The 17,589-nt window shown below is 46.6% G+C and overlaps 6 protein-coding genes across 6 annotated transcripts; 3 read left to right on the top strand and 3 right to left on the bottom strand.

Annotated features, from left to right (window-relative positions):
* Nucleotides 1-343: 343 nt before the first annotated feature.
* Nucleotides 344-1,482, top strand: FPOAC1_007190 (uncharacterized protein; the record flags this gene model as incomplete). The annotated part of the gene is made up of 2 exons (XM_044851658.1): nucleotides 344-1,327; nucleotides 1,480-1,482. The coding sequence occupies 2 exons, from the start codon at nucleotides 344-346 to the stop codon at nucleotides 1,480-1,482; spliced, it is 987 nt and encodes a 328-aa protein (XP_044710370.1).
* A 276-nt stretch (nucleotides 1,483-1,758) lies between these two features.
* FPOAC1_007189 (uncharacterized protein) lies at nucleotides 1,759-5,715 on the bottom strand (the record flags this gene model as incomplete). Its single annotated transcript, XM_044851657.1, has 7 exons — nucleotides 1,759-3,486; nucleotides 4,013-4,197; nucleotides 4,247-4,404; nucleotides 4,467-5,202; nucleotides 5,305-5,362; nucleotides 5,434-5,622; nucleotides 5,683-5,715. 7 exons carry the CDS (start codon nucleotides 5,713-5,715, stop codon nucleotides 1,759-1,761), a joined length of 3,087 nt encoding a protein of 1,028 aa, XP_044710369.1.
* A 938-nt stretch (nucleotides 5,716-6,653) lies between these two features.
* FPOAC1_007188 (uncharacterized protein) lies at nucleotides 6,654-9,007 on the top strand (the record flags this gene model as incomplete). Its single annotated transcript, XM_044851656.1, has 5 exons — nucleotides 6,654-6,873; nucleotides 7,501-8,047; nucleotides 8,102-8,176; nucleotides 8,228-8,510; nucleotides 8,561-9,007. 5 exons carry the CDS (start codon nucleotides 6,654-6,656, stop codon nucleotides 9,005-9,007), a joined length of 1,572 nt encoding a protein of 523 aa, XP_044710368.1.
* A 427-nt stretch (nucleotides 9,008-9,434) lies between these two features.
* Nucleotides 9,435-11,207, top strand: FPOAC1_007187 (uncharacterized protein; the record flags this gene model as incomplete). The annotated part of the gene is made up of 1 exon (XM_044851655.1): nucleotides 9,435-11,207. One exon carries the CDS (start codon nucleotides 9,435-9,437, stop codon nucleotides 11,205-11,207), a length of 1,773 nt encoding a protein of 590 aa, XP_044710367.1.
* Nucleotides 11,208-11,846: 639 nt separating this feature from the next.
* FPOAC1_007186 (uncharacterized protein) lies at nucleotides 11,847-12,976 on the bottom strand (the record flags this gene model as incomplete). The annotated part of the gene is made up of 2 exons (XM_044851654.1): nucleotides 11,847-12,896; nucleotides 12,953-12,976. 2 exons carry the CDS (start codon nucleotides 12,974-12,976, stop codon nucleotides 11,847-11,849), a joined length of 1,074 nt encoding a protein of 357 aa, XP_044710366.1.
* Nucleotides 12,977-13,922: 946 nt separating this feature from the next.
* Nucleotides 13,923-15,888, bottom strand: INDA1_2 (Amino-acid permease inda1; the record flags this gene model as incomplete). Its single annotated transcript, XM_044851653.1, has 5 exons — nucleotides 13,923-14,312; nucleotides 14,366-14,789; nucleotides 14,842-15,296; nucleotides 15,352-15,647; nucleotides 15,714-15,888. 5 exons carry the CDS (start codon nucleotides 15,886-15,888, stop codon nucleotides 13,923-13,925), a joined length of 1,740 nt encoding a protein of 579 aa, XP_044710365.1.
* Between the last annotated feature and the right edge of the window lie 1,701 nt (nucleotides 15,889-17,589).

Raw genomic sequence — 17,589 nt, 5'->3', positions numbered from 1 at the left:
CTGCTCAGAATCCTTCGGCATACAACTTCGAAAGGCAGTTCTTGCATTTGCGAATCGGGACTATTGGAGTCGACTCTGGATAATTCAAGAAGTGGCTGCGACATGTAGGAGCGGAAACCAACTTGAAGTTCTCTGCGGCACTGATAGATTTTCGAAATCCGAAATCTATCTGTTATTTAACATTGCCGGATATATAGCTACGGATGAAGATATATAAGAGGTAAAGGCTATCAAACCAACAAAGATTTGATGCGTTGAGCTAACGAGTAATTAGAATCATCCTATGCAGGCTGACGAGCAAGATTTATACGAGCAACACACACACCACTGTTTTAGATTTGTCATGGACGCAACTACCGTACGACGTATTATGGCCCATCAAGTTTTCTCATTCACCGATGATCTATTCAAATGTTCCAGACCGGAGGACAAGATCTATGGTCTACTATCTCTTATCAAGTGGCGCGATAATTTCCCACCTGTTTGCCCGGCCTATCACGACTCTGCTTCTTTTGATCTAGCAAAAGCGCTTATTTGCCAGACTGACTGGATGAAGCCTTGCGAAATCCAACGTATCCTCAAAGCGTTAGAAATATGCTACAGTCATAGTTGGATGAGAGATCTCGTCGCCATAAGATCTAGCGGTGCAGTCCCCGCAAAAGACATTGATGACAGAGATCCGATTCATCGTTTCAGTGGAGCGAATCACCTGGTCATGTTTGTTAACCACAATGATTCCAACCAATTGACGACAAGCCTGGTGTATTCGGACGATAAAAGCTCGCCTTTGACAAACGTGGATAAGAAGGCAGCGAGCCTCCGGAAGCTTCCAAGCAAAGATGCTAAAATACAACTGCTATTCACAGACTCCAAAGTCAGCGCCTTGGTATGCGGCGCCGCTAAGTCTGGTGACTTGATAATCAAGACAGGATATGGACGCGGTCTTCTTGTGCTACGATACACCGACAGTCAAGAGGAGTGTATCATCGTGGGACAAGGCTTACGTTGCACGGGATACGACTTTCCTCGACGTTTACCCGAACGGTTGGACATACTTGAAAAGAGTCTAGAGAGATTCCAAATGGTTGCGTTCCATTCTAAAGAGTCCTCGCCTTTTGCACGATCATGGAATGATCGGCTTTCGGCCTTCGGGGGAACGTCAGGAATGTCAGAAAGGGAGCGCTGTGAGAAGGAGTTGGGATATCTAGTAGAAGAAGCACATTTATTCTCAGAAGTTGGCTACATGACAAACATACAGCTGAAAACTAAACCTGTCGACATGGTAGTCCTGGCAGGACAGGATATAGAGAAGGATGGATCACACAATGTAGGCGAAAGTTTACAGAGATTTAGCACTACTATATACGGCAGAGTCAGACTTATACCCATGGCAAATTAGTCATTATTTTGAAGAGAATGATGATAGTTATATATTTATATCTTAACGTGTCTCTTAGTATAACCCAGGTAATTCCAGAGTAAAACGGGGCTCTATTAACGCTGGTAGATTTCAAGTGGCGTTGACTGTTTGAAAAAGTTGAAAGCGTCCTTAATTGTCACTATTATTTGGTGATTTCAAGGCGTAAGTCCCGAAGTATACATTTCTTAATTGTCACTACTTCAAATGTCTTAGTTTCTGTCAATAAATGTCAACGATATCGATAAATCCGTTTCATTTATTCAGTTGATGATATTGGTTATTCTCGTAGCATTGATCTATCTTTCCAGTGTATCCATTTGATAATAATGTATCCCCAATTAACAAATATTAACCATATCGATGGGTAGATCATCTTCCATAGCTTCCCCGTCCATAATGCCATGAGCATAACATTCTCCAATGAGTTTTACCATGCCATGTGCCTCTGATCGGACTATGTGTGGAACTTGTGACCCCATTAGTATGTAGAGAAAGTCTCCTACTGCCATTTCGCTAGGTCCGATTCCGATATGACCCTTTGATGTAAGAAATGGGCGTCTACCATGGGCAACGTCTTGCAACTGATAGACATAGTCCCCCAATCCCAAAGAAAGAAAGGTATTCTCATCTGCGGCGGTTAGATCTCGGTCACCCAACAAGTCATCTACCCTGTCCAGTTCAAGTTCAGACAGCCGAGGTTTCTGGTCTCCTTGTCTAATTTCTTGATCTGCCACTGCAGTGCGCCACACGGCCTTCAGGTTACCACCCTTACAAACAGGCGAAATGGTGTCCTGGAATGCTCGCAGATCCTGGAACCACTTTCCGAAGTCGTTGCGGTCCCAAACAGTCCCGGCGCGTGTGACCTCAGCCACGAACGTGGCAGGCAGTAGCAGGGACGTTGAAGACGTTTGAGATAACGTATACGGGGCATGCGTTTGTCGGTCATTACCAGAAGCATTGAATCCAGGTTGCAGAACAGTGGTGATGGGAGATGTCTTTCGGTTCATTGCCCTTTGCTGTAGAGGTATTCTCTGGCTCATGCAAGTGAAGTCGGGAACCCAAGACGGCAGCCCCCCAATATGGTGATCGACTCCGCAGAATGAAAGGATGTCAAAATAAAATGCACCAATGAGTGACTTTGTTGTCTCAAGATAGACATCCTTGGGAGATTTCTGATAGTCCGGTTTGACTCCTAGAGCTGCTGCATCTGTGGCGAAGCTCAAGAGAGCAAAGATCCTATCCCGAGGATCTGTAGCTTGAAAGGTTCTGAGGGTTCGAAGCAAGTATATCAGTGGGAAAGGTCCTCGGGCTCTTCGGATTTTGAGGATATTGACAGGGTTGCGTACGTCCAAGGTGCTCGATGCGATGGCTGAATTGATGGCTTGCGGATTTTGTCCTGACTTGATGCGCTCGTAGTGTGAAAAATTCCTCAAGAGTCTTAGTGCATGATGAATCATTTCTTCTGACACAACCATTTTACCACAGACAAACTGTACGTCTTTTCCATAAGCCAATTCTTGGACCACCCAGACCCGACTCCAATAGGTCCTTGTGAACAGTTGATAGAGAGCAACTGCGACGCTGCCATTGTCACCGTCATTTGTGGCATGTCTTGAAGACAGCTGAATACAAATATCTTGCAAGAAGGTTTTGAGACCCTGGTCAGCAAGTCCATCAGGATTGGATTCCAATGACTCGAGGAGTATGCGGAGTTGTAACTCTGGTTTCGTTCCGATGCCGAAGCTGTGAGAAAGGAACCCATATCTCTGGATCCAGAGCATGGCAGCATCACTATTCTCCGAGGCTGGCCCCAGCCAGGTTATCACAGATGTCGCCTTGGAGTAGATGTGATGCATTTGCTGAACTTGTTCTGTTTTCTCCACTTCGTCGTTCTGATCAATACAAAGAGCATCGATCCAAAGTGTAAGAGGTACATCCTTTGGGGTCAAATGGACAAGTGCAATTTCGAGACTTTTGGTGACGTTGAAAGGAATACCTCCGACAAGGATGGGGCATGTTTGACTCGTATCTCCCCAAGTGTAGGATAGTGCAAAGTAAGGAGGCGGCTGATCTAGCGACACGTGTGAGATATCACAGGCCACCCGGAGTCGAGGCACATCTGAGGTCTGTTCAGCCGCTGAAGTTGTATAAGGGTTATCGACACCTCTGGGTTGAAGATGGATGAGCCTGATTCGGTTTATACCGGGCGTCAGTGCCCGATACACGAAATATGACATGTCTAGAAGAGGTGTAAGAGAGGAAGTAGGCTATTGACCGTAGACACTATCGTGCCTTCACTGAGAATGGCATCTTTCTCCAACTCAAAAAAGAGTTAGCAAAAGAGCGGAGAAAATCATGGATGACGAGCAATAACATAATTAGTCTTTCGTCATTCATTCAAAACTAAAATACTGTTACACAGCTAAGACACATGAGTCGGACGGGAAGATGGCATTTCGATTTCCCTTTTGACGCGCGAGCACACCTGTCCGTGATGTTTGATTCGATGTGAATGTATCTAGCCTCTCACCGCATCCCAAACTAGCCTCGTTCCTCCACTGCCCTGCCCAAAGAAAAGAGCGCGCCACCCACCAGATGTTGACTACCCGTGATCAGCGTATGCATGCCTCCAGCTTCCGTCCCAATCTTCTTGGCGAGATCCAGGGCCTGTTGGATGTTTGGCTCATAGTGGATTTGAGAGTTTGGCTGGGAGGCCCTCCATATTTCACCGAATTCCTTTTGCGATTTACCGTCTGATTTCGGTGGTACCATAGTAGCTGGATGAGATTTAGCAATCGCGGCCACGAGATGGATTCTTGATCATACCTGTTGCTGATTCTAGATCTTGTCGTGGGTCGTACAAGGTGAAAATGACATGATGGATGTCGATGGGACCGAGCGCAGTGGCTAATCGTTTCAGTACCATAGTTGAATCCCTCTCTTTCGAAATCTGACTGAATATCAAGATACGGGCTAGATTTACGCTACACTAGTATTAGTATATTCAGAAACCGATCGTATGGATGGGGTTGATAAGCACAAGTACCTTTGTCCTTCTATACCCGTGATGAACCATTCTGCAGCCTTGACGACGCTCATTTCATTGTGTGCGCTATCCAAAAACCACACAAATGGTCCTTGAACAAGTGACTGAAATCGTCCTGGCCAAGAAAACTGATTTACACCCCGCAAGATGTCCAACGATGATAGATGGGACGTGTCCTTTGGGGCTTTTACCTGTAGAAAGTGGCGAACTGCACTCAACGCAAGTGAAGAATTCATGCGCTGGACATCCGGTTTCAAATTCGGTGCATCTGCTGGGAGGCACGGGTCGTTCCCGACGATGTGAACCTTGATACCTTTCTCAGACGCGCGGCTTCGAAGAACCTCCTCAGCATCCAAAGGCTGTTGAGGAGATGAGAGTGCAATTGACCCAGCCTTGAAAATACCGGCCTTGTGCCAAGCAATGTTTTCGATGTTGGGTCCTAGTTGATTGATGTGATCCATTCCTAGTGGCGTGATAACAGTCGCCACGGGATGCTCAATCACGTTGGTGGCATCATATTCACCTCCGTGATGAGTCTCAAAGATGGCTGCCTCGACACCCTCTTTGATAAATGTATGGAATGACACTAAAGCAAGTAGCTGAAGGTAACGAGGTAAGGTCGCTGTGTTGTCTTTGTTACCATTGCCATCTCGTGTCAAGGCACCCCACACTTGGAAAAAATATTTGGCGAAAAGATCTCGGTCTATGGGTTGGAAATTGATTCTAATCCTTTCTTCTGGAAAGATTAGATGTGGCGAAGTATAAAGTCCTGTCGTCTTTGGAAAACCGGTCCGTTTTCCATAGGCTCTGAGAAAAGACTCGATGAATGCACACGTACTACCTTTCCCCTTTGTTCCCGCGACGTGGATGATGTTGAGGTTGTCAATGTCGGCAGTCTTTGTCTGTCAGTAAAGTTGCCAAATCAAGAGGAGCTAACTTGGAATGTAGAGCCGTGAGATAGACACACCGAATGACCAATGTCGTGGAGCCATTGTTTCATTCCCACTAGGCTTGGAGTCCCTCTTAGATCAGACTTTCCCTTAGCCAAGGAATCATAGGGCAGGCCTGGTTTTGGTGTTGATACTTGTACATCATTTCCCAAGGTGAAGGTGGGCCTGCTCAACCGGCGTCGACTATTGAGGATGTCGATGGCGTTCTGGTAAGTGTCAGACAGCCGAGATCAAATGATATGTGACTCGGTTTCTTTATAACGTACCTTGTAGTTTCTTTCCATTCTTCGTAATGGCATGGCTTCTCGACTGTGGGTGAGTGGTGGGAGAAGCGTCAGTGACGGGATTGTCCAGACTATATGGTTATCTGTGGCTGTTTGTCACTGTGTTTGTTCACTGCGATGTGATTGCCGCTGGGGCCATTTTTTTTAATTTCCCCTCCTTATCCATTTCTTTGTTCTCCTGCTTTCAGTCAAGAATATCGTGCGTCATGTGCTACATAAGGAACAAAGAAAATGTTGTTTACGTGTTACACAGCATTTGAATCTCGTATATGCGCTATAGTTTCAGGAACATTTGCCCCTGATTAATGCATGTAAATCCACATTGGCAGCCTCGCGATGTTTTCCTACATATGTGACATGGATTCGCGCGTATGGCAGAGTTTATCGACTAATTTTGATCAAACTAGTATTCTTAGATCCAGGCTTGTATAAGAGTAACTGCGATTACTATATTAACTCGTGAAATTGGATAGCGCATCCCTGACTTATCAAGACTAATGCAGATCTTCTGTAGGCAATATACAGCTCTCATTTACGTAAATAAATAGAGATAGCCTCTATTACCGTGTAACGGCCAGCTGAGTCAATAATAGAGAAGAGTGTTAGCAGATCCACTAGGAAAAGCGCCACTTTACGCTACCCAATTTCACGAGTTCAGACGGTAATAGTGAGTTAACGATCGAGACTAAGACAGTCTAGCCCTTGTACATATCAAGCTCGCAGGAGTGGAGCCGACTGTCCGAGGGAAAAGAATGCGGGGAAGAAAGAGTAGCTACCGCTAAGAGAGAGTAAAATACGCTTCAACCCTCCGATCGGCTCGGCATCTTGATCTTGCCCCAAACACAAACTGCAATCTAATCAACTCCAGACCTAAATCCTTGTCCGTAGATTCTATTTTCGTTTACCGGCATTTGAATATCGGGTATCCGTGTTTCCCCGCAATTCAGTCTCCGATGATGCCTTCTCCAATGAATACCGAGGACAGTCCCGATTCTCGGCCCAAGGAGTCCAGCAAACGACGCCGTCTCAACTTTGCTTGCAATTACTGCCGAAATTGCAAGACACGCTGCGATGAGCAACAGCCTTCCTGCCAAGCATGCATTTCAGCAGGCATTCCTTGCGTTACCCAAGATAGACGCAGGCCGGGCAAGTTGATCAAGAGACGTGAGGCAGGTAAATCCATTGATGGATCATCTGTTGGATCGGGAACTCCATCGGAGTATGGAATCCATTCAAACACAGGAATCGTCCTAGCGAGCATACCTTCGATCGCAAAAGAGCAACAAACGACACGTACAATCTCTGTAGCAGCGGGGCCGATCCGTGCAAGATCGCAGAGTCCGAGACATTCACTCAGCAGAGATTCTTCTCATACCGATACAATCATTAATCCATTGCCAATACTTAAGCAGAGTACAGGGACCACATCTTTCCAGGTATTGACCGAGTGGCTGGACCTCTCGTTCTTTCGGCTCAACATTCCATACCATTTCGGCAACTATCCTCCTCCAATCCTGCATCCAGCATCGGGATCGAGTGGGTTTCTGTCACGTCAAGCTGTACCCCAAGCACCGGCAAATTGGGACTTTGACGTGCTTTTTGACGCGTACCAGCGCGAGATACATATGTTTTATCCTGTCATCAGATTGGATCAAGCAAGAAACGAAGCTTTGCAAGCACATTCAGTACTCGGAAACACGCCATCCTCTTGCAGCGACATCTCGTCAATAAAAACCTGCTTACTACTGGCGGCGGGCGGATGTATTCTTCAGTCAGTCGATCGCCAGGCTTACATGACAGAAACTCTCTCGCTTGCTCGTGGCGCTTTGGGCCATCTTATCGGCAATGTTTCCTTCGAAACCATAGAAGTTTTATTTCTATGCTCAATTTGCCTTCGACTCAATGACGAAATCACTGCGTCTTGGACGACATTCGGCATCTGTTTGTCAGTCGCCCATTCCCTTGGCCTGAACAGACCCGGGCGTGACAGACGAAAGAACACTCATTCTTCTGCTATAGATGCTTGGAATCCAGCCTGGTGGGCTATTTATAGCTATGAGAAGCTATTCTCATTCCAACTCGGCTACGCCTCTAGCATATCGGATGAAGCATACGATGCCTTGGATCTGGAGACTTCCAAGATAACAACCCTACAGCCGCAGCACTTTGTCTTGTCTATGGCCAAGGCTTTTAGTAAAATGAGTCATCGTTGTGCAAAGGCACGGCTGCTAGAAGACAGAGCGAATCGCCAGACTCTGGAAGCAGCCATCAAGGACAAAGTTAATGCGACCGGCGAATCGTTTCTGATTTTATCAGACTGGGTCAGCAGTCTTCCTGCTGGTCTTCGGTCAGTATGCGGTTTTCCCTTTGCAATGTATCAGGCAGCTAACACACCTGCCAGACCTACTTCAGACTTTATGCGAATTCCAGAAGACCCGGTACTCTCTTCATTCATCTCACTTCATTACCACAACGCGTAAGTCCACTGTCATAGCGCTATCTTGGACTACCCTGACATTTTTTCCAGTATCTTGATGCTCAACAGAAATTCTCTTCTCATCAGCAAGGACGCCATTCACAAAGCTGTCGAGGTCATCGCCAAAGGAACACGGTGGGAGTACACAATCCGCAACGGTCAATCCATGGTTGCCAACTCAGCCAGGAAGATCATCCACCTGCTTGCCGACAGCGATGACACATTGTCTCATTTATTCGCGCCATCCTACTTCCCGCTTTTACACGCTCTTTACGTCCTGGCAGTGCACATACTAAAACAGCCGCAATCACGCATCTCCAAGATTGATCAAAGTGTAAGTTGATAAATTCCAGCTGTATCAACGATTAATCCTAACTCGGGAAGCTTCTCATCACGGCAGTTGACTTGATTCGTTGCTACTGCGTGGGCTTGGCTGAAGCAGAACGCTTGTCAACTGTCCTCAATGGACTCATTCGTGTAGTCCAAGAAGCGATGAAACCACCGACGACCTCAATTGAGGCGGAGCAAAACAACTCAAAGGCTGCTTCGGGGACATGCATTTCTAAACAAGGGGGAATAAACTTGGCGCAGCAACACAACAACATGACATTTTCTCAATCTTTAGACCCATCCGATTCTTCTATTCTGAATCCAGTCCAATTGACAATGGACGAGGGAATTCTGGACCCATTTTCAGGGCAACCTTTTGACATACACATACTGCCTGATGAGATTGGGTGCGACTGGGCTGATTTCGAGAATTTGCTACAGAGACTGGAAAATGAGTCTGGCTTGTATCCAACAGAGGAGGGCATGAGTATTAAACTTTAATAGTTAATTGAAGAGCTCTGCTACACTTCCGTGATATATAGAACATTTTTTATTTTCGTCCGTGTAAAACATGTGTCACCTCCTCCTAGCCTCTATCACTGTGAGATATGTTTCCTTCTTTAGAGTCACCTTAATTAACTAATCGGAATTGATGGTTTTGGTGATAATTAAATCCGTAGTGGTATCGGCTCGGCTCGGAATCAATCTTCCATTTACCTCAGACTTCGCTACCGAGCCGCTCGCCTCATCTTACACCGAGACTATAGTAAGTGGGGCCGATGGACCACCACCGGTTCGTGACCTCGGCATCCCATCAACAAGAGTATTTTGATGCTTCTGAAAAGGACTATGAATAGCTCGCCATAGACTTAGACATTTCGATTGAATCAATACACCAATTACATCCTCGTCATATCAAACACACATCATGCCTCTTCCTCCACTCCCTTTTGAAGTCCCAATTGAACATATCAACCCACCAAAAGTTGGTCAAGGCGGTTATGTTGGATTCAACCCACACTCAAAAGTTCTTCCAACTGGCTGGAAGTTTGATCATCCCGACGCAAAGCCTCTAAACTGTGATATCCTTGTTGAGCACGATGTTGCCTTTACCATGCGAGACGGTGTTAAGCTATACGCTGATGTCTATCGACCACCGCAGAGTGATGATGAGCCTATTCCTGCAATTGTTTGCTGGTCGCCATTTGGAAAGAAGTTCAACGGTCTGATGTCACTGAGTCTTATGGTACCGTGGAACTTGGGAATTCCTCCCAAGACACTATCTGGTCTTGAAAAGTTCGAGGCACCTGATCCCAACGATTGGGTTCCTCGTGGCTACGCCATTGTCAACATTGACTCTCGCGGGTCAGGCGACAGCGAAGGAGTCATGGCCATTATGGGTACTCAGGAAGCCGAGGACGGCTACGATAGCATTGAGTGTATAGCTAAACTACCGTGGTGCAATGGCTCAGTCGGACTCGCTGGCAACTCACATCTCGCCATCGTTCAATGGTTCATCGCCGCTTTACGTCCCCCGAGTCTCAAGGCTATTGCTCCTTGGGAAGGCTGTGGTGATTTATACCGCGAGCAATTCGCTCGTGGAGGCATTTACGCGGGTGATCTCTTCGATAAGCTCATCGTCAAATATATGCTTCAAGGTCACAATGGAATTGAGAGTTTCCGAGAAATGTTCGAGAAGCATCCTCTAGCCAACGACTGGTGGAACGACAAGCGTCCAGATATGAAAAAGATCAATATCCCAACCTACATCACAGGAACTTGGACGAATACTATGCACGGTATGGGCGCTATTCGCGGCTGGCTCGAGGTTGATACACCTCACAAGTGGCTTCGATGGCACCCATGGCAGGAATGGTATGACATCTGGGGCAACGAACAGGCCAACCCAGAGTTGTTGGATTTCTTTGACTATTTTCTGAAGGGAAAGAAGAACGGTTGGGATAGCACACCCCAGGTCCGCATGGCTGTGTTGAGATTCGGAAAGAAGGAGCCTCAGTCATATGAGAATATCGTCGAAGAGGACTTTCCACTCCCAAGAACAAACTACAAGAAGCTGTTTTTCACAACAGAAGGCCAGCTATCCCTCGACAAGCCGAATCAGTCATCGTATTTGAGCTACAAGTCTGAAACCGATGATAGAGTCGGTTTCACTTATAGATTCGACAAGACAACAAGATTGGTCGGTATGCCTAAAGCTGTGGTATACATGTCCTGTCCCGACTACGACGACATGGACGTTTATGTCCTGCTCGAGAAGCTCGACGCTAACGGAAAAGTCATGCTGAACCTCAACATTCCTTGGAAGGGTATCCCCAAGCAATCCTTCGAAGAGATGGATGACAAGGAGAAGATCGAGGTGGTGATTTATCGTGGGCCGATGGGTGTTCTTCGAGCGTCTCATCGTGAGATTGACGAGAGCAAGAGTATGCACCCACACTGGCCTTTCCATCCCCATGAAAAGGAAGAGAAGGTGAACCCTGGTGATATTGTCAGGCTCGACATTGGTATCTGGGCGATGGGTATTGAGTATGAGGCGGGAGAGTCGATTCGAGCTGTTGTTTGTGGTCGGAACTTGGGGGTGAGCAACTTTGGCAGCTTGGAACATTTGGATAACAAGGGAACGCATAATGTTCATTGTGGTGGAGAGAACGCTAGTCATGTAATTCTGCCATTTGTTTAATATTAAGAATGGGAAGTTAAGACATGGAAATGGGTACAAAAGAGACCAAATTCTCGAAACTCCATTAATCTCAATTAAGGATTCACCGATTGCTCCAACAGTGTCCTTAATACACGACGTAGAGAATTAAAAGGAAGACTTTCCTTTAGATCTAGTTATGGCAGGACACCGGGCCTATCTAATATTTTAAGGGGGTTAGTAGTCCAGCGGTTAGTGGTCACTAGGCTTAGCTAATAGCTTATCCTTTAAGCTAAAGGTAATAGATTTAAATCTTATAACTCTTAATTTTATTAGCTATTAAAAGAGAAAAAGAGATTCTTAATTAGTTACTAGCTTACTAGCTAAGCTAGGCCTAATTAAGAAGCTTACTATAAATAATCCTAGGGAAGGTTTTTAAAGGGCTATTATATATCTACTGTATATCTTAATATATAAGGAAGGTTTTAATTCACTAGATAATTTTCCTTACTTAAAATAGCCCTAGATTTCCCCTACCTCGGTAGCCAGTTTATTACTACCTGCTAGAATACCTAAGACCAGGGTTAATAAAAAGGTCACTTTACTACTACTAACATTTTAGAACCGTCAGCCACAGTTATCTTTCCACTTATTCTAGCCAGCAAAACTAAGCGACACCAATCACATTACCACAGGTCCTGTCGCAGCCTTCCCTTCTAAACTACCCTTACTCGGAATCATGCCCATACTCAAAGCCCAATCATCGCGTCCCGTCTCTTTGATGAGTTCATCAGCAAGTTCCGCACGGCGTTTATAATACTTGGGTTTACTATCTGCTGCTTCAAGAATGTACCCATGCATCAAGAGCTTGTCCGTCAAGGAATTCGACACAGCCAACAGAGCCACTGAACCACTCAGAAGAAAGAGAATCAGGATCTTTCCAAACTGTGTCGCGTTGATTACCAATGCTGCCGCAAGGTACACGACCATGGTGGCAATGGCAGTCAACCAGCTTTCGACCATGGTTGGATCTCGAAGCCATTGACCGGAAGTAATAGCTTTCAAATCATCAACAAGGCCTTTGATCCTGATCCATCGGTCTTGGCTGAGAAGAATCAGGTTATCTCCTCGGACATCACCTTCTGAGGCGCCAAACCATCCTGGCTTCGCTCTGCGGCGAATGACAATCATATTAATTAGTCGCGCGACCATCAACATGAGAACAAAGCCAAGTCCCCACCAGTCACGTAAGGCTCCTAGGAGACCAATGACCGCGACTCCCCACAGAATAGCTGCTACATATGCGGACATAGCAAGAGCAGACGTATTAGAAGCAGGCCACAGGACAGCTCGAGTCCGAGAGTACCATGAAGATCGATTACCAGACTCGTTTACTCCAAGACGATTGATCTTAGACACATTGAGAGTCGTCAAGTGTCCAGTTTTACCCATACGCTGCAGGTAGTAGACAGTTGCCTGATTCTCAACACGAAAGACATATCCCGAAGTCATATTTGCGCAAGCAGGATACTCGCCACCATTGAGGCTCGTAGACTTTTGTTGCATATGAATTCCGGGGCATAGAATCAGTAAATCCATCAACCATGCATTCCCTGTTAGAACTGTTCGTTCTTGGATCGTGGTCAGGTCAGCCAGGGCGACCAGACCCACAGCGTCCAGAGAGGCATTGGGAGTCGCCGGGGGCCATGATGGCATGAATGAGGGTGTTTTCTGATGGATCTGATGTCAGGGCAAAAGCAAATTTCATGCTAAAGAAGATGTCTTACCATGAAAGAAAGGTTTGGGTACATCTTGTTGTCCAAGTTTGGCATTTGACAGTGGGCTGATCGAAATCTTCCAGCTTGAACGATTGAGGATTTTCCAGTATTCAAGCAAAGTTACAAATTGGACAAGGTTACAAGACGCAATCTGAGGTCGTTTATCCAATCATCCTTGAAGCCGTTTGTAATGGCCATAAGGTTTCATAAGCTCCGTTTGTCTATCGAGGTTATCGCGGGGATGATGCCTGCTCGGAATGATTCGGTCCGGTTTATCTTATCTTATCGCCTAGCTCTTATCGTCTGGCTCTGTAACTTACTGCCTACCTGAGACTTGATTCACCAGATGCTGGAAATGACAACTCCATTCGCATTATTTCTATCTTCTCTATTCTCGTTATCCTGAGGAGACAACCGGCAAAATGTACATTATTTCAATTCGAAAATTATATGCTCGCGGCAAAACGGACGGCAGAGGAATGGGAGATATCTGAAAAAGAGCGCTAAAGGTAATCCAGCTATTGGTAAAATGTCACAAGCGTCTCAACGATTTACATTTTCCACGTTGAAACTTGTCAAAGTTGATGGAAATCGTTTACTGCATTATATCGATCATAGGTTGTATTCTTTAACATAACACTTTTTCAAATTGAATTACCGCGAACAGCCACAAGATATGAGGCGGCGTCTGTGCCATGTACACTCAGCACGGTAAACAAATCATATCAGATAGACCACTAACTTTGTACTGACAATGTAAAAAAAGAAAAATATTCTGTGTGTAAACACATTCATTGGCGGGGATTTTTGGCAGCAAGAAACATTAAAGTGCAGGAACTTCAAATCAATCACAGAGAGTCAAAATATAGTATGTGTATAAGATAAACCAGTATATTAACAGGGTATAAAGTAGTAATCCTCACAAGAGGAATCAAGTAGAGCAGCGATAGTATGATGTCAAGATGAGCATTTGCTCCTTTTACATAAACTTGTGGAGGGCTCTTCGCCAAGCAGGCCAAGTGGCAATCTTGGCACGGTAAGCATTGATCTCCTCCCAGTCATGCTCACGGAGACCAGTGTCAAGGTCAATCTTGTCAATGGTAAGCCACTGGGGTCGCTTCCAGAAGTAACCGATGATCCAGAAGACAAGGACGACGGGAATAGCAAGGCAAGCCATGAAGAAGTCCTCGGCGTTACCGTATCCCTCCTTGAAGGGGGGGCAGACGGCGACGTAGAGCTGGCAGCCGAGAATGACAAAGCAGAGGGTAAGACCCAACCAAGAACCGTAGACACCACCAGCAGCATGGAAAGGGATCTGGTCGAGAGTGCGGCCTTGACGCTTCCAAGCAGAGCGGAAACGGATGTGGCACTGACATTAAGAGTTAGTGTGGATGTTTATAAGATCAACGTGATTAAACTTACAGCGCAGATGGAGCCCCAAGTGAAGAGAGCAGCTAGGGCAGAGACGGCAAGAAGCCAATCAAAGACGAGGCCACCGGAAGAGGCAAGGACGATGTAGGCGAGAGCACCCCAGATGAGGTTGAAAGCGACAGACATGAGAGGTCGGCCGGAGCGATCAATGTAGGTGAAGATCTTGGGGGCGTAGTCCTGCTCAGCCAGGGCAGTAAGAGTACGAGAGCCACCGTAGACACAAGAGACACCGATGGAGACGACAGAAACACAGATGACCAGGTTCATGAAGTCGTCGTAACCGTTGAGACCACCATCAAGAGCAGCCAAGACGAATGGAGAGACACCATCCTTGTATGGGTTGGCACTGTTGAGGAGGCGGTCATCGGTGGAGCTAACGAGCATACCAACGAGGGTAAGACCGACAATGTAGAAGCTATGAAATATCAGTACACTAGACGCGACGACAGACAAAGATGGACGCTTACAGGGTGATACGCCAGAAGACCTGCTTGATGGCACCGGGAAGGGCCTTGGCGGGGTTGCGAGACTCGGCAGCAGCAAGACCAACAAGCTCAGTGCCGGCGAAAGAGAAAGCAGCAGTGACAAAGACGGCACAGAAACCACGGCTACCGTTCTGGAAGGCACCAGGGTCGTACCAGAGCTTAGCACCCTGGTAGGTGCTGAAGGCGCCACGAGAAGGGCCACCACCGCAGATGAGGATGACAGCGACAATCATAAAGATGATGATGGCAGCGAGCTTGAAGCAAGAACTCCAGAACTCTTCCTCAGCATAACCCAGTGTACCAAAGATGTTGACAACGATGATGACGATCCAAAAGACGGTGATCCATATAGCTTCGTTGATATCTGGATTCCAGTATTGCACGGTGAAGGACGCGACGGTTAACTCGAGTGGTAAGACGATGACCCATTGGAAGACCTGCGACGGTTAGCATTGCGTTGATCATATGCGCGGCGGAGCGAAGGATACGTACGTAGTTCCAACCCATGGCGAAACCCCAAGAAGGATCAATGAAACGAGTAGAGTAGGTATAGAAGCCACCAGAGACGGGATACATGACAGCGAGCTCACCGAGAGCGTGAACGACGTTGAAGATCATGATACCAGCAATCAAGAAGCAGATGAGAACAGCGCCGGGGCCACCCTTGGTGAGGGCACCACCGGAACCGACAAAGAAACCAGCACCGATAGAACCTCCAATGGCAATCATGTGGAGATGGCGCTTCTTCATTGAGCGATCGAGTTCGACGACACCAGTACCGTAGTCACCTGAAGAGAGCAAATGTTAGTCGCGTTGCGATCGAAGCCAGCGAGGAGGAGGAGGGGAGAACGTACGGCGCTGGAAGGACTTGAGGTTGAGACCGTTACGGGTCATGAAATCCTCCTCACGAAAATCTTCGCGAACGCCCTCGATATCGCCAGTAAAGACATCCTTCTGGTGTCCATGCGCGACATCGTGCGACGGCGGCGTGTGAGTGCCAATGTCGACCTTTTCCTCCTTGGACGTCATTGTTGGGTGGGTTATTGATCTCTCTCTCTCAAGCAAAGATCAAAAAAGTGCTGATCAAAGAAGAAGAGGAACTGGGGCCCTTTTGTATTGGGTAAAAGGGAAAAAAAAAGGAAGGAAGAAATTGAGACCTGGCAAGGGGAGAGAGGGAATCAGCGCAAACAGAAAATGGGACGTGGGACAGTTTTTATGTTGTCTCGGGGCCCTTCCCTTGCTTGTGGTACCGAGTACTAAGGCTACGGTTTTACAGTTGGCGCGATGGCAAAAAAGGCAGGAGATGGGAGTTACAAGTCACATCACAAAGGGGTGGTGGGCAGGGAAAGAGGAAAGAGTGTTGGGTCTTTGTCTTGTCTTGTCTTGTCTCTTTGGTTTTGCCAAGACGCGATAAGCATCAGTTGCATCGGGACGCCGCCAAAGTGGTGGCCAAGAGTAGTAGAAGGAAGCTGCCAAGTGGTTCTAGATGAAAGCGCCCAGAGTAAAAGGTAATTGGAGTTGTACACAAGACTTGGTACTACCAGGATTATATTTACCTACAGGTTGGATATGTAGAATTACAGCGTTGACCAAAACATATTGAGTCTCTCTCATGTTTCTGGGTTGGTCATGTAAATAAAGAGCAAGCTATGCCTCACGCGTGTTGAGAGACAGTCAAGTAAAGTATCGTCTAATCTTATCCGGTCACTCGTTAAATTGGTTCCCCAGCTTTTATTGACAGTCTCTTTTTAGAGCACAGGCTTCGGCTTTAGTGATTGGTTTCATCCCCGCACTTGGCAGCGGATCCCCTTGGATCGTCGTCCTCTTGATTAAGAGGCCAACGCGTGATGAATGCATTCCCTAACCCTACAGTACAACTTTTGTCTTGCCTGTTGCAACGGACATGATACCATGAATGGAAGGTGGAAAAGATCGATCGTTTTCGGTTGGAGGATGGAGGATGGGCGGATTGCACTCCGTCTTGGCGCCCCCCCCATGTCATACCTTACCCAGTAAGCCATGGGATGGGACAGTACAGCAAAAGACAAAGGATTAGCGGGGGTTTTTAGGTGTTGAGCTAAAACAACAAGCTTAAAATGCTATCACGAGCTGATGTTGATCTTGACACAAACAGTGACGTCTTGTGGCTTGGACAAACCATGATTGATGTGGACTTTTATTGCCCATGGCAAGCGATAAATCTCTTCTTCACTTTAGCTGCACAAGTGATTGCCATGTTACATTTGGTTCCTTGGCTAAACTACCCCGACAAGTTGTCTCCAAAATTGGCCCCCTAGCTTGGCAATGAAGCTGTCAAAACCCGGCGTCTTGGGAGGCAGGCTATGCTACAGTGCGCGAGAGCTGTAGGAGGGTCTGCCAAGTGCTGATGTTGAATCTCTGGAAAGGGAAGGAGATTTATTAATATTACTCTTGGCTCGTAAGAGTGACTGTCTTGTTTGCACGTGAATCGCCTGTTTATTCGTTGATGTGTTGACGGTTAATTTGGTATTGTCAGTATTTGGGCTGTAGTAGCTTATCTGGATGGCCCCATCACGAATCTCCATCTTGAGATTGCCGCAAACAGTGATAAAGCTCAAGATAAAGTATGCTTCTAAACCTGGGGATTGCGGGTCACGAGTGGAATTTATTACGTGAAGATATTGAAATGATGGAGGAATGGAGCCGTTTTACTGCCGTTACTGTTGGTGATGTTTAATTAAGGCTGCACAC

Source organism: Fusarium poae, chromosome 2 (assembly GCF_019609905.1).
Source record: "Fusarium poae strain DAOMC 252244 chromosome 2, whole genome shotgun sequence".
Classification (NCBI taxonomy): Eukaryota; Fungi; Ascomycota; class Sordariomycetes; order Hypocreales; family Nectriaceae; genus Fusarium; species Fusarium poae.
This window is presented reverse-complemented; position numbering and strand designations above follow the sequence as displayed.